This window comes from Phycodurus eques, chromosome 20 (assembly GCF_024500275.1).
Source record: "Phycodurus eques isolate BA_2022a chromosome 20, UOR_Pequ_1.1, whole genome shotgun sequence".
Classification (NCBI taxonomy): domain Eukaryota; kingdom Metazoa; phylum Chordata; class Actinopteri; order Syngnathiformes; family Syngnathidae; genus Phycodurus; species Phycodurus eques.
The window spans coordinates 10,646,902-10,661,024 of record NC_084544.1 but is presented as its reverse complement, the minus strand read 5'-3'; the positions used below and the strand labels follow the sequence as shown (position 1 = coordinate 10,661,024).

The window sequence follows — 14,123 nt, the reverse complement described above, 5'->3', positions numbered from 1 at the left end:
TTCTCAGTGTAATGTATTTTGTGTGTGTGTGTTTGTGGGGGGGATTTGAGCCTCCATTGTTGACCTTGATAACGATTGTGATTGGACAACACATTTAGTCTTGTTTGGATCACAAGCTAAATGTGCTCGAATAAAGTGGACACTGGAAACATGACAGCTGTATGTTATCTGCAAAGACGTATGTATTGTATGTTTACATCATATCAAGTATATCAAGATAATCCCAATAGTATTGGAGACATTTTGAGTTAAAAGTCCATTTTTATTTGGTGGAAAATAATTTGTTGAGATATTAAAAAGGAATGTAAACGAATGAAAATTACAAACATTTGTCACTAACACAACAGTATTTTGTCTAGACAGAAGATAACGATCCACACAGTAGGCTAATGACTAAAACAATACAAACAGTATTTGAAACAGTTTTTGCCATATTGTTTGCTTGAATTCAGTGGACATTGTGCTGCTTCTGGTTTGTGCACCTTGGCCACCTGGGGGCAGTATAATAAAGACTTACGGATATGTTGTTGATGGAGCTGATCTCAACATCTCAGTAAACCGCAGTAATAGTCGTGCTTCATGTAGAATATATGCCTGTGAATATTATATTCTCTGTCTACATTTGTTACGCCACCATTTGTATTCAAATATCCGCTAAAACACTGCAATGCCGATACTATTAGCCTGTCTATGGCGTTTCCAATCGTGTTAGCATTAAGATACCAGACTCAAAAGCAAAGCTATGTGGTTGTTTTAATTTCACGTGTATTTCTCTTTATTTTATATGTCGTTTGATTGTAAGCTTCAACTGGGTCTGGCTATAAACGGCTTGAAGTCTTTTTAATAGCAACAAATTTAAGACTTCAGAACATTTAATATAATAATACAATTTAATTAATATATATCAGCAAAGAGAAGACTTATTTCCAGTTATGTTGCACATGCAAACATTCATAAATTTGATTAGTGTTCATTTCCAACAGTGTAAAGCCCGCACGCGCCCTTCCCTTTGGCAATGACTCATTAACATAAGCACATGGAACATCTGGAAATGATAACAGTATTCACAAGAAAGCCTAATTTACCCAATTACGCATCCTTTCTGATCACTGTGCTCATAAACGTGTCGCTTACTTCCACCTAAAAACCTTTGGACCACTTGCAAAGGGACCATCGGAACAACGAACCCGTCTTTCTTTTTCCTCGCAAACCACACAAAACCTTATGTCTTTCAATATAATAAAATAATCATATGCATACCGCCAACTCATTTGTGGGGGTGTGATTAGTGTGCGGCAGTGCAATTAAAAAGGGCATGTTCACTCGATCTATTTATTTCTGATGGTACTGTACATGATTAATAACTGAGGTGCGGCAGTTACAATTCTTGTTTCTTACATTTTAACAAGAAGCACACCTCTGAGTGGTTTTTGTTTTTACAGAAAGCTGCGAGACACACAAAGGGTCACTCGTACAAGCAAAAAGCAAGACTACAGAAGACCGATAGAAAAACATTCAGGAACATTAGCACCATCAGACTGTGATGATCAACAGAGAATTTGACATTGAGATATTTACTCAAAGCTTGACCAGAATTCTTAAAGACTTGAACAGCTAAATAAGGACTCGGACGAGACCATCTCCATCCCTGGAGCGTGGATGCAAAAATCAAGTGTTAGTGTGTTAACACACAATGGTTGTTTGGTTGTGAGTCAGCTGTGTGTAGATGTGTTGTTCCCCCGCCATGCTGCCCCATCTGCTTTGACTCTGTACTTTGGGCCTCGGAGGAGAGCTCAGAAGATGGTGCTCCAGCGTTTGGGGGGTGGACGGGACTTGGTTTCTCCCTGGGGACAAAAAGGAGGAAAATAGTCACTTTCTATCTCCAAAGATTGCTTGCAAAGAGTCAACTGGGGGGTGATTCAAAGACCCTGTAAAGTGAATTGTTCGGAGCGTCCAACTTACTGTGCACAATAATCCCTCGTTTATCGCGGGGGTTAATTTATGAACCACCTCCGCAATTAATGAAATCCGCGAAGTCGCGACCACGTTAGTGGTATTTTATACATGTAATCTTCCCCACACTCCTATGAACCTCTACCATACTCTTATAAACACTTTCTAAACTCTTAAACATACAGTAATGCACAGTAGTACTATACACTATGTACATTTGATTTCTTGTAATATTTGTTGCAATTATTTGCCAGTTTTAATGTTTTCTAAGCAGGGAAGCGTTTCTATTACTGCGAGAATTATTTTTTTTAAAAGCATACACTCAAAATCCCGCTGTATGCCGAATTAGGCTCAATATGAATATGGAAAAACAATTCTCCAGTGCACTGAATCCGCAATATGTGAACCACAATATAGCGAGGCAACACTATCACCTGAAGAACACAATGAACATAACAAAAGCGCATCTGATTCTATTTGTCCTCTTAATTGTATTTCCAGTGATTTTTGTGACTATCAAGAAAAGCATGGAAAATGGTTAGATATCAGCTCTTAAACTCTTATGAGCTATTTTTGTTGTCATCGTTATATTTGTACAAACAAATGTACCTTTAGTTGTACGAGGCCTTAAAAGAAACAGAAACTCAAGAAACAAGGGTAATCTAATCATTCTTTTCCTGTATCCCAAATGCCTAATGGGATACAGGACCACTCGTCACCCCAAATCAGTGACCTTTTGCTTTATTATCTACCATTTAAAAGTATAAATACAGTATATATAAACATGACTATATTATATACTCGCTTCGCGTAGCTTTGCCTACACTGATGGAGACATTGGTTGATTTGTCATGATTTTGAAGCCTCATTTGAAATACTAGGCAATTTTTTCTTAATCATTCAAATTTGGCAGGGTTGTTAACAACACTCTTCTCTGGGGTATGTTAAATTTAGAAGACATTTACTGTATTTTCACTTTGCAGGGACTTTATATTTCCAGTGAAACATGCTGAGAGCCATGAAATTAGATGTGATTGTCACAATTGTTCACATTTAATGGGATTTATCCAAATGGAGCAAGAGAAGTGGGTGACATGACACATTAGATTGATGGATATGTTAAAAACAAAAAACACACAAAAAAAAGTAAATTATGATGACATAATGCTGCAACTCGCCAGCCTAAATGAGGGATCATGTTTAACGATCTTCTACTCACTGATTTCGGATGAGAGCATCACTGGTGTAAACACAGATTGGAAAGCTTTTATGAGGTTCATCCCTTTTAAAAGATGTCACTATTGAATGCAGAAGGTGTTAAAAAAAAAAAAAAAAAAGGGGGTTGTCAGTCGTGAGTGTTGCTCACCAGGTTGAAGAGTCTGGACAGTGTGCTTTGCTCCCTGCGTCGTCTGACTGGTGACTTTGTGCTCTCTGCACGTGGTGACGAAGCCTAAAAAAACATGCTGCGTAAGCTCACCTGGTATTTTTCATCTGTTTCCGATACACAAATCATAATTTTTGGGACCATCTTCTCAGATATGTGTTTACCAAATGTCTTCTTTTAGTGTTTCGGGACTCATCTTCTACACAAGGCTTCACTGAAAGTTGAATTTCCCTTGTGAAGCACTGATGTAAGATCCTTTTTTAGATTTGGAGTTAATCCAGAGTGGCATGAGGTATATACAGTATGTACTTCGACAGACAAACTAGTTTTTGGTCGTCCGCTAATGTGAAAGTCGAGCCGAAGTCAATTACAGCGGTCCCTAAACTTTTTTTACGCCACGGACCAGTTTCATTCAAATCCATAATCCGACGGACCGGTTTAGAAACAAATAGAAGGAAGAAATGATATGAGATGTCAAGAACGACGTAAAACGTTAAAGGTCAATGTGAAGTCGTAAAGTCGACTAGTCAACTAATTGGTTCAACCCCTAATATGTTCACTTTCTAATGATCCATTATTAGAAAGTGAAGCCCCTGTATTCACGGTTCAGCAGTGACCTATTTGCAGAATTTTGGGGCGGAACCTGTCCTCCATTATTCGCTGAAAACTCACCTGTTTGCTGTTTTTGAGCTCAGGCCAAAGGAAGAAACTATTAGTTTGGCGTCATCTTGTGGCATCTGTAGTGTTTCTATGCTATCTTGTGACATCTTGGTGCCAAGGAACTATGTTGAAGTGATTTGAGGAGTTTTATTTAGAGAAAAGTAATGCTTTGCTGCCTTCTTGTGGCATATATAGGCAATTATAAACTTTTTTTTTTGGGGGGGGGGGGATTAATCCCTCATGGATTTTCGCTATGCACTATCCCCCATAATTGATTGTGACGTTTTATAATAAATCAAAAATGTATTCCTTTGTTAGGACAGCAATAGTGGATAACAGACTGCCTTACAGTTCAGAAATTCTGGGTTTGAATCTCAGCCTCGTCTGTATGTTCTCCCTGTGCTTGCGTGCGTTTTCTCCACTACTATCCAGGCTTCCTCCCACATACCCCAAAGAAATGTCACAAAAACTCCAAATTGTCCTTAAGTGTGAATGTTTTTTTTTTTTTTTTTGCGTGGATTAAAATAAAAAATAAAAAAAATACAGCAGACAGTAAGAAACAGTACTGTAGTTTTCCAGATATGTTGTGGCCTCCTCCATAATTATTCAAATCCTGACCATACTGTCGATAGATGGATGGATGGATGGATGGATGGATAGATAGATAGATAGATAGATAAGATAGTTTGTTTACCAGCAACTCTACTTTAATTTGTTAAATAACACGATATGAAAAATCCCAAATGTCAACTCAATTGGCCCTTAAGGGCTCACTATGAGGAAGTAGAACCCTCTGAATGAGTCTGGGGACAATAATAAGGGAGATGGTGACAAATGCATGATGAAATCGAACTATAAATAGACAAATGATCATGAGTAATCCTAATTTAAAGTGATTTACTCCAACAAATGCCTGGAGTTGGAATGTTCCTGTAAAGGGTTAGCATGAGGTGCGGCTCACGGCAACCTACAAGGAGAAAGAAAACGGATGACAAGGGGAGGGTGTCTGTTGTATGACGTGACTGAGGCGAAGGGAGGGAGTCAGTCGGTGTCACTTCACAAGTACAAGACGACATCTGACACGTGAGAAGATACAAGATGGCTGGATGAGTCCTCTGAGACGAGAGCGGTGGGAAACGATAGAGAGGAGAAAGAGAAGATGACAAAAAGATGTAGGCCAGCCGACCCCTAAAAGAAAAATATTTACCGGTTGTGGTTCATAAAGAGTTGAGCGGTTTCTAAGTCACCCAGAAGCAGAGCGTCGCTCTGGGTTGGAAGCAAACAAGGGGGAACTGAAATTGTAATTGTAATACAACCACAAATAAGCCAAAACATTTGTTAGTTTTACCAGTGAGTCAATAGAAGAAGAGAAACATGCTGTAAATCCCATATTAAACATAAAACAGTTCATTTAGTCATTACATTTATCCACTGTTTTTATCTCAACTCACCAACCAGCCATACCAATGATTCATTAGCTAGACTTATGGGTTCATTTAATATTTTAGAATATAAATCATTACAAATAATATTTCAAGTCATAAAGAATCATCTGGCTGCCAGTGTGCAGAAAAAGTTCAAATGATCAACGTCCGCTTATGGTTATAAGGGGCAGTTATCTTTCAAGGTTTCCATTGTGACCATTTAAAATACTTGGAATCAACAGCTGTAGATTTTTTGTGGATATGATTGTGCAGATGTACGACTGTAAATTACTGTAATTGATCATTAATTCATCTCTAAATATGGGATGGTGTATAGTGTTTGTTGTAATCTATAGTATGTGCATATACGTATAATATAAAATCACTGTCTGATCAAATGTATTTGTTTCTTATTGTTTATTGGATACAGACAAAAAGTAACTCTATTATACGAGATTTAATTTGTAATAAAGTAAAGATATACATTAAAGGGTATATGATTACGTGTGCATTGGTGCCTTGAGATAGGAGTGATCCGAGTTTTTGAAGATATGAGTCATCTTTGGACCGATTTTTATGTTTAACTTTGCCTTAAAGTCTGCAAGCTCAATGCTAACACATTATGGGAAACGCCATAGACGGGTTAACGGATAGCATCTGCGTCGCGGTGTTCCTTGGAGCAACGGACATTTGAACACTAATGGTGGAGCAACGCGTGTAGACTTATATTATAACAACGCAGACATATATTCTTTATCCTCTGCGAAGAATGACCAATTTTACTGTGGCTTACTGAGGAGATGAGACCATGTACAGTATATCCCTGTCTGTATTATACTGCCCCCAGGTGGGTAAGGTGCACACACCAGAAGGAGCAGCACAATGTCCATTGAACTGAAGCAAAGAAACGTGGTCAAAAACACATTTCTTTAAATTCTATTAAATTATGTCATTACTGTATGTTTTCATAGAGTGCAATATTACATATTTTATTATATTATATTATAGTCACTGAAGGTGTAGTGGTACACTCGCCTGACTGTGGTGCGGGCATCGTGGGATCAGGCCCACTCAGTGGCGGTGTGATTGTGAGTGCAATTGGTTGTCCGTGCCTATATGTGCCCTGCGACTGACTGGCGACCATAATATATAGTATATAGTGCTATTTTGTCATTCAAAACATTATAAATGTTTTTTTTAAGAGGCTGGAATGGATTAATGGCATTTGTTTTCCATTTCAATCCTATTCAACTGAAATGTGAACAAGTCGAAAAGACATCATAGGGAGGAAACCAGTTAAATTGCCAAAAGAGACTGGAGGTTAGCAACATTATGCAGACAAAGCATGCATAAAAAAAAAAAAAAAACAACAACATTGAAATTTGCACTCACACACACGCGTACAAGTGCAAAGAACAAGTAGTAATTGCACAAAGGTGACTTTGTGTTGACATACCAAGCCAAAGACCTCTCTCCACTGCACATGAAAAAGGAAACAGTGATATGAGGAGATGGCAACTTGAGACAATTCTCTCCCTGATGACAGTAATGAGTCTGTTAGTTTCAAAACAAAACATGAGCCACTTTTCCTTTCACGGCACGTTCCCCTTTTTTGGTGCCCTGAAAAGGGAACGCTAACGAGACACTTGAAATCAACCAGAGATGATCAATTAAACACAACAAATATTTCACTTACCTTTGATTTAGGACGAGGCGAGGAAACCTGAGGAAAAAAAAAACAGAAAGAACAGAGTAACTGACCACTTTGACAATAAAATGTGTTATTAATACGGCAGTTCTTTTTGTTTTACAACTCAAGCAGCACATAGGAGCTGTTTTGAATTGGCCCTAAACAAACCTGCCATTTAAACAGAGGTGTGTAGACTTTTTATATCCACTGTATTTCAAATGTAGACATCTTAAAATTAGGTTATTCAAGGTGGTGTTCCTCAAGGATGCCTTGTTTTGCCCCTTAAAGTTTATTTTACACTACATGCTCCTACTCTGAAGTATTATAATAAAATCTTCCGTCTCCCGTTCCGCTTATCCTCAGTAGGGTCGCGGGCGTGCTGGAGCGAGCTATGTCCGGGCGAGAGGCGGGGTACACCCTGAACTGGTCGCTAGCCAGTCGCAGTTATAATTCATATCATTATAATGAATAATTATTATATAATTGCATTATATAATGCATTATATTATGCATTATTTGCTATATGCTGATGGCATGTTATTCTACATGAATGCTGTCACAAATTACACTGCACCCACTTGTAATACGTCTGGCCTTAAATAAGAGATAACAACAATAGGTGAATTCAAAGACTGAATTTGGGTAGCAAACATAGCGCAGTGATTAGAGTAAATGCAAAGGGGTCATTTAAGCTTCTGCATATTATTTTTTATTATTATTCACAAAGTCAGGCATTGTATGACTCCAAAAGATGTCCAACTAGCTGTTAAGGCTTTTGTATTGTTGTAATAATTCTAAGTGATATCAAACTGCATCTACAGTAGTTCAGCCTGCAGCAGCCGCAACACTTTTAGAAGTCAATATTTTCATTTTTTTTTTAAATCAAAATTGATGCCATGGCAACTGCACTGTTTTTTGTGTGTGTGTGTGTATTTTATGTATTTTAGCCTTTAAATAAATAAAAAACAACATAAAAAACATACAATGCTGCGGAAGAACTGGACCACAGCGTTTTCATTGGTCCTGCGGCGGGCCGAGGACTGCTGGGGTGATGAGGCCAGGTGACCCCGGAATGACCCCTTAGAGGGACAACAAGTGTTATTATGTGAAAGATGAATTCACCTTAGAATATATAAGAATTATGTTAAGAGCAAGAATCTTTATGCATAACAGATATCATTCTAATTATAACATGGAAATATGAACAAAACCATGACTGAAATAGACAGTAAAAGTCAGACCGTATTGTTAAGTTAATTCTCTTTCTTCCAAATATTAAAGTCAAATACATTGAACTTCAGTTGAAATGGTGGGGGGGTTAAAAATGCATTGCTGCCCACCTTGCTCCTTTTCTTTTTGTCCCCTCCAAAGATCTTGCTAAAAGAATCCATGAGTCCCGAGTTCTTCTTCTTCCTGCCAAGGCCCGAAGTGCTCGCTGTAGCCATGCAAGTTGCGCTGAGCTCGGGTGCGGTTCTTCCTCTTCAAACCTCTCGGCGGCCCTCTGAGGTCCGAAGACTACGACGCTCTGCCGGTTCGTTTGCTGCTCCTCTGACGCTCTATGAAGGTGTCGCCCGACCACGGGACGTCGGCCGTTGGACGCGGGGAGGGCGAGGTCCGTTGCTGGCGTGGCGCCAAGCATTCTTTGGAGCAACGGCGGCCGTGTCAGCCACTGCCGCCCTCCGTGAGGGTCGGGCCATTGTTCCTCTCACATCTGCCTCAGGCCGTCCTCAGGGTCAACGAGGCCCACGTAATCGGCCTCAGTTGTCTTGTTAAAGGCTTGAGTTTGCATAAGGGGCTCCTGCAACCCAGCCATTCGCACCTACGCTCAATTTAGAGTCTTCAGTGAATCGAGCATGCGTGTTTTCTGAATGTGGGAGGATGCAGGAGTACCAGGAAGAAGAAAAAAACACACGCAAGCCACAGGGAGAACATCTCCACACGGGAAAGCCGGATTGTGAGACAGGTGTGCTCACCAAAGGGGGGCAAAGTTTAGTGTGCAACAGATGGGCGAGGCCGGTGGTTCTCGACTTTGCAAGTACAACCAGCGCTGATGACCAGCATTAAAATACAGTAGCTATTGAACCCAAGGGTTCATCAAAATGAGGGAAGACGTTTTATTCCTAAAATTCAATTTGATTGTAAGATACTGAAAACAACACAGGATCTGTGAAGCAGACAGCATGAAAAGACACAAAAAAAGCAATAGAGGAAGAATTCAGCAAGGTTTGTTTGTATGTGCCCTGCGATTGGCTGGCGACCAGTTCAGGGTGTACCCCGCCTCTCGCTCGAAGATAGCTGGGGTCGCGACCCCGGTGAGGAAAAGCGGTACAGAAAGTGGATGGATGGATACTGTAACCGTATGCAGAGTTTGAATGTTGACAGTGTGCTTAACTAGAGGGAAAAAAAGTATCCTTAAAAAGTGATTGAATTAAAATGTTTTGCATAAGGTCAGCTAAACATTTTGCCTTAATACATGTTTGAAAACAAATAGTTCCTGGAGAGGAAATGCAAATGCATTGTACTTAAAGTTAAAGACAACTGAACTGCACTGAACAAATATGTATTATAGTGGATTTAAAAAAAAAAAATCACATTATGCGGAGTTTGAACCTTTAATTCAGTCATTCTTCATCAACCAGTTATTTAATAGAAATCAATATATTTAAAACATGCCCGTACCATCCCTTCACATATCCTAAATAAAGGTATGTTTTAAGTAAAATGATTGAAATAAAATCAAAACTGTGAATGGGGTAGTGCATGGGACTCGGTCCCACGCCAGCTGCAGTACGTGAACCAATATAGTACCAACAGCCACGCCCATGCCACAAGACTGAAAAACAGCTTCTTCCCTAAAGCTGTCAAACTAACTCAACATTTCTCACAGTAGATGCTCACTGATTTCATGTTCTCCAAATGATGACAGCTTTACAGGAACCTTTTACGTTAATTTCATCTTTTTGGCTGTTGCTCATCTTGTTTCAGGGTGATAATTACAATGCAAAAATATATATACCCAGAGCTCATCGATGAGCTGACTCAATGGTTTTGAGGGGTGGGTAAAGAAAGAAAACTGAACGCTCGATAGAGCGTTTCTCTTATGTGTAATCACGTTTTATAGCAACGCGTTATAAGATGAATGCAGTTCAATCATGCAGCAGTTATTGGATATGTGAGAGTGTGTGCTGGCGAGCATTTTTGATAACCTAAGTGGGTATTCACATTTTTTTCTCCCATCCTATCAGTAAGAAATACTGTGTATTCAATAAATCCGACTGATATAATGGTATCGTCATGACAAACTTGCAAGTACATACATGTTTTGCTAAGTACAATGTATATAATCTGAAGTTGTTTGGCGTGGTGGTGTCGGTTCACAAAATGTTCAGGCTGCAGCAGCTGGCAGACAAAGCCAGTTCTGTTGCGGGTTCGGTCGGCCCGGAGTTACACCCGAGCGGCATCGGAATATGAATATTTTGGAACAGAAGACTTTTTGTTTTTGATTTCACCTTCTTTTGCTAAGTTGCAAAACATCTCTTTGGGTTAAGTCAAATGCTTGTGCTGAGCGACAAATGTTACACTTGGCAGGGAATTTATGAGGTACATCTACACCAGGGATGTGCAAACTTTTGTTTGATTTTTACAACGTACCAATGGGCCAGGTCATTTCTAGATGAGAATTGAGATTTGCCATGAAACCCCATATTCACTGAAGTAAGTAGATTTTATGCTCTTATAAATGCATTTTGGCCAAGCTCCCGCACTTTTGTTAATGGCTTCATTGCAAGCAATAAATGGCTAAATTAATACAATAAATATTACAGGACCCTAAATCAATTCAACCAATTATTTAGCCAGATACATAGATTTTAAACCATGTTGGAAACTCAAATCACTCGTATCTCAAATTTTATTTCGGCATTGAAATGAATGGAAATGCCATGAATCCATGTCCCCTCCCAAAAAAAAAACAACACAAAATTGTAATGTGTCTTTAAAAGAAAAATCGCACGATATAATATTGTACTTTAGAAAAAAACATGCAGCAGTGACATAATTAAAAATAATTATACCGTTTTTGTCACGCTGCATTTGAATGGCCATTGTTCATCTTGTCTCAGCTCCACGTAAAGGATAAAGAATATATGACTAAGTCATGTTATAGTGAACAAGTAAATGTGTTGCTGCACCGTTTGTGTTCAAATATCATTTGCTGAAAGAATTACATATGCATTTCCCATTGTGTTAGCATTAGCAATAAGCTAGCGGACGAAAGGCTACGTGGTTCTAAATACATGTGTGATTCTCCCAGTTTTATGTTTCGTTTGACAGTAATCTTCAACTGGGAGTTGCATTCAAGAAATAAAAAATGGTCCGAATGACACCTTGTAGCTTGAAAAACTACAAACTAGTCGTGTCACTTGTACCTCAAGGCACCACTGTATATCGGTTCCTTTCTCTCACTTCATTGGCTGTGCACATGCTTCTTCACAACACAGTATGCAATAATCTTTTAACAGTAACCAGTATAACAGTAACCATATAGTAACAAAATCATAGATTGCTGTTGAGTTTCCAGTCCAAACAGTGAAAATATGGTTCGCCGTGTTTGTTCACTCATGTCACACAGTACACAGCACTCCTTGTGTCAGTCCCACTGGCCTCTCAGAGGCAGGGCGCAGGAATGCCGAGAGTGGGTCGACCACATACTGCTCGTGTCCTCACGCACACAACAGAGACTCAGATTTGATCCCTGGGCGGGAAGGTGGAGGAGGAGGAGCGTCACAAGGGGGGGTCAAACAATGGTGCCCATGCACGAGTGCTGTGGGACATACACACGCCAGATATCTTTGAACCCTGGCAGGAATGTGGCTGTCCACCGAGACACCCACCCGGAGAATATCTGCCACTGGAGAGGGAGAAAAGAATTTTCTTGTTCCTACAGGATCCAAACACATGGGAGACTTGGTTGTACAGGAGTGCCTTGAGATACAAGCTTTGACTTATGAGCAAAATTTAAGACTACGAGCACTGTATGGTGGCAGTGAATTGAACTCACTTCGCAACAGTGGTGTCGCTAGGCCTGAAGGCCCCCCCCCCCCCCCCCCCAAACGAAAAGTAACATTCACGATATGAGTTTGGAACATTTTCTGGATTTAGGGGATTTTTTAAAAAGGGATGATTTGAGATACGTGATTGGAGTTACGAGCGTTGTCACTGAACGAAATAAACTGACATCTCAAGGCACCACTGTATTACCTTGCATCATTTCGTGGCATCTGGGTGCCAAAGAACTAAGTTGAAGTTGAGGAGTTTCGTTTAGATAAAAGTAGTGCTTTGCTGCAATCTTATAGCATCTATAGGCAATTACAAACCTCAGGGGGCATCAATTGCAGATTTTCGGGGCAGGGCTCGGTCCCAATTTGGTGACAATAAATGCTTTTAATAACTCAAATATTAAAGTGAAGAAAATTCCCTATTGTGGTACAGATTTTTTGCCAAAATGAAAACGACGAAACCATTTAGCAAAAAATATGAAGTAGACACACTTTATTTGCTTTAGTGTGTGCTTAGTGGCCAACAAAAAATATAGATCTAAACTGGCTCTCATCTACTTTTATGTTGGAAAATCTGATATTTATAGTAAAGGAAGTCAGACTGTGTGGTTATTCCCCTCCTCACACTGCAGTGCCTCCGAGATGTCTGCTTTGACACGTGATATTATCAACAAATCAGAGTATTGTACCTAAGCGCTGTTGAGGCCTCTCTGCCAAACGTCCATATGGAATCAGCGAAGATCCAATGCACCACTGGCAAAGTCTCCAAGCAGATAAAAATGTGGCCTTTATTGATAAAGATGAAAAGAAAGTGGCCCTTGTGATGCGAGAAGGAAGTGTTTCATTCAAGGGATGAAACAATGCCTTGGCCTGGATGGCGACATCAGCTACTGGGCATCATTGCCATGCTGTCATCTGTACAAGTGGCACAGGCTGGATGGGGAGAAGAAGAGGTCATCCAAAGTGACGAGGGTGGATGCAATGCAGAGAGGCTTTACTCTGACCCCTCCTGTTACGTTTGCTGGCCCAACTGATCCATTTTAAAGAAGAAAAAAAAAAAAATCAAAAGCGTGGCTTATGTGTCATCAAATATAAAACTATTCATTGAAACAGTGAGTAGTTGAGATACAAACAATGTTGATTGGGATTTTATTGTTGTTTTGTTTCAGACACTATTGGATAATAAAATGTGAGGAGGGTAAAAGTGACCCAGAAATGTTATTGGTGAAGGTAATTGGAGCATTGGTCGAGTTTCTGACATTTATGGCGGATTAAACTGGTTCAAACTGACCCAGGAACATTACCGCTGGTCCTAAGAAACAAAGCTAACAGATGGGTTAATGCCACTGTAATGTTGCTGAGAAAGTCAGATGGAAGTTTTCCAACCTTGACAACTTATCCTCAACAAACAACACTTGCCCAGGAAAATTTGTTTGGATGCCCACCCCCAGGTGTAAATTACATTGAAAAAAATATATATAAACACCAGTTTAAAAAAAAAAAAAAAAAAAAGAATTCTAAATATTAATTTAAAATGTTGTTAAAAAATATATAATTTATGTGGCCCAAAGTTCCCATCCTCGTCTAATCGGGGCAATTTGACCATTTTAGACGTTTGGAAAGTCAGTCACTTACGGCCACCTACTGACCTAAAAAGGACATTACATCACCAAGCTTTTAACACATTGAACACTCTTTTAAATAATTAAGATGAGTTGGAATTTTTTTTTTTTTTATGAGGATAAACCTGAGGAATAATTATATTTCATATTGTATTTGTCTTTATTCCTCCATCCAAAGACCTTTTAAAAAAATAATAATAATAATAATAATACAGCACATTTGCAGTCGGCAACAATCCAATTCAGTTTCAAAAGCTAAAACTAAGTTGTGGTACCTACTAAGAGGAAGTGACAAGAGCCTCTTAAAATAACGACAGATGGAAGGACAGAGAC

At 39.4% G+C, this 14,123-nt stretch overlaps 1 protein-coding gene across 5 annotated transcripts; it reads right to left on the bottom strand.

Moving 5' to 3' along the window:
- Positions 1-247: 247 nt before the first annotated feature.
- Positions 248-8,669, bottom strand: LOC133396053 (myelin basic protein-like). 5 transcript variants are annotated; one of them, XM_061665482.1, is made up of 7 exons: positions 8,452-8,669; positions 8,095-8,190; positions 7,118-7,144; positions 6,878-6,898; positions 3,320-3,403; positions 3,173-3,193; positions 248-1,844 (listed from the first exon to the last, which is right to left on the bottom strand). In XM_061665482.1, the coding sequence occupies exons 1-6, from the start codon at positions 8,554-8,556 to the stop codon at positions 3,191-3,193; spliced, it is 336 nt and encodes a 111-aa protein (XP_061521466.1). In that variant the 5' UTR covers positions 8,557-8,669; the 3' UTR covers positions 248-1,844; positions 3,173-3,190. The 5 variants fall into 5 exon arrangements, with proteins under 5 accessions (XP_061521466.1, XP_061521464.1, XP_061521465.1 ...); XM_061665480.1 differs by lacking the exon at positions 3,173-3,193; XM_061665483.1 differs by lacking the exon at positions 248-1,844 and having other exon boundaries at positions 3,179-3,251.
- Between the last annotated feature and the right edge of the window lie 5,454 nt (positions 8,670-14,123).

What these genes read in the sequence shown, in the direction of transcription:
- LOC133396053 (XM_061665480.1), bottom strand. Translation starts at nt 8,556, where the DNA reads ATGGCTACAGCGAGCACTTCGGGCCTTGGCAGGAAGAAGAAGAACTCG. An exon ending in ACAAAAAGAAAAGGAGCAAG is followed by an intron (nt 8,191 to 8,451) that starts GTGGGCAGCAAT and finishes TGTCCCTCTAAG; the next exon opens with GGGTCATTCCGGGGTCACCT. An exon ending in GGAGAGAGGTCTTTGGCTTG is followed by an intron (nt 3,404 to 6,877) that starts GTATGTCAACAC and finishes ATGTTTTTTTAG; the next exon opens with GCTTCGTCACCACGTGCAGA.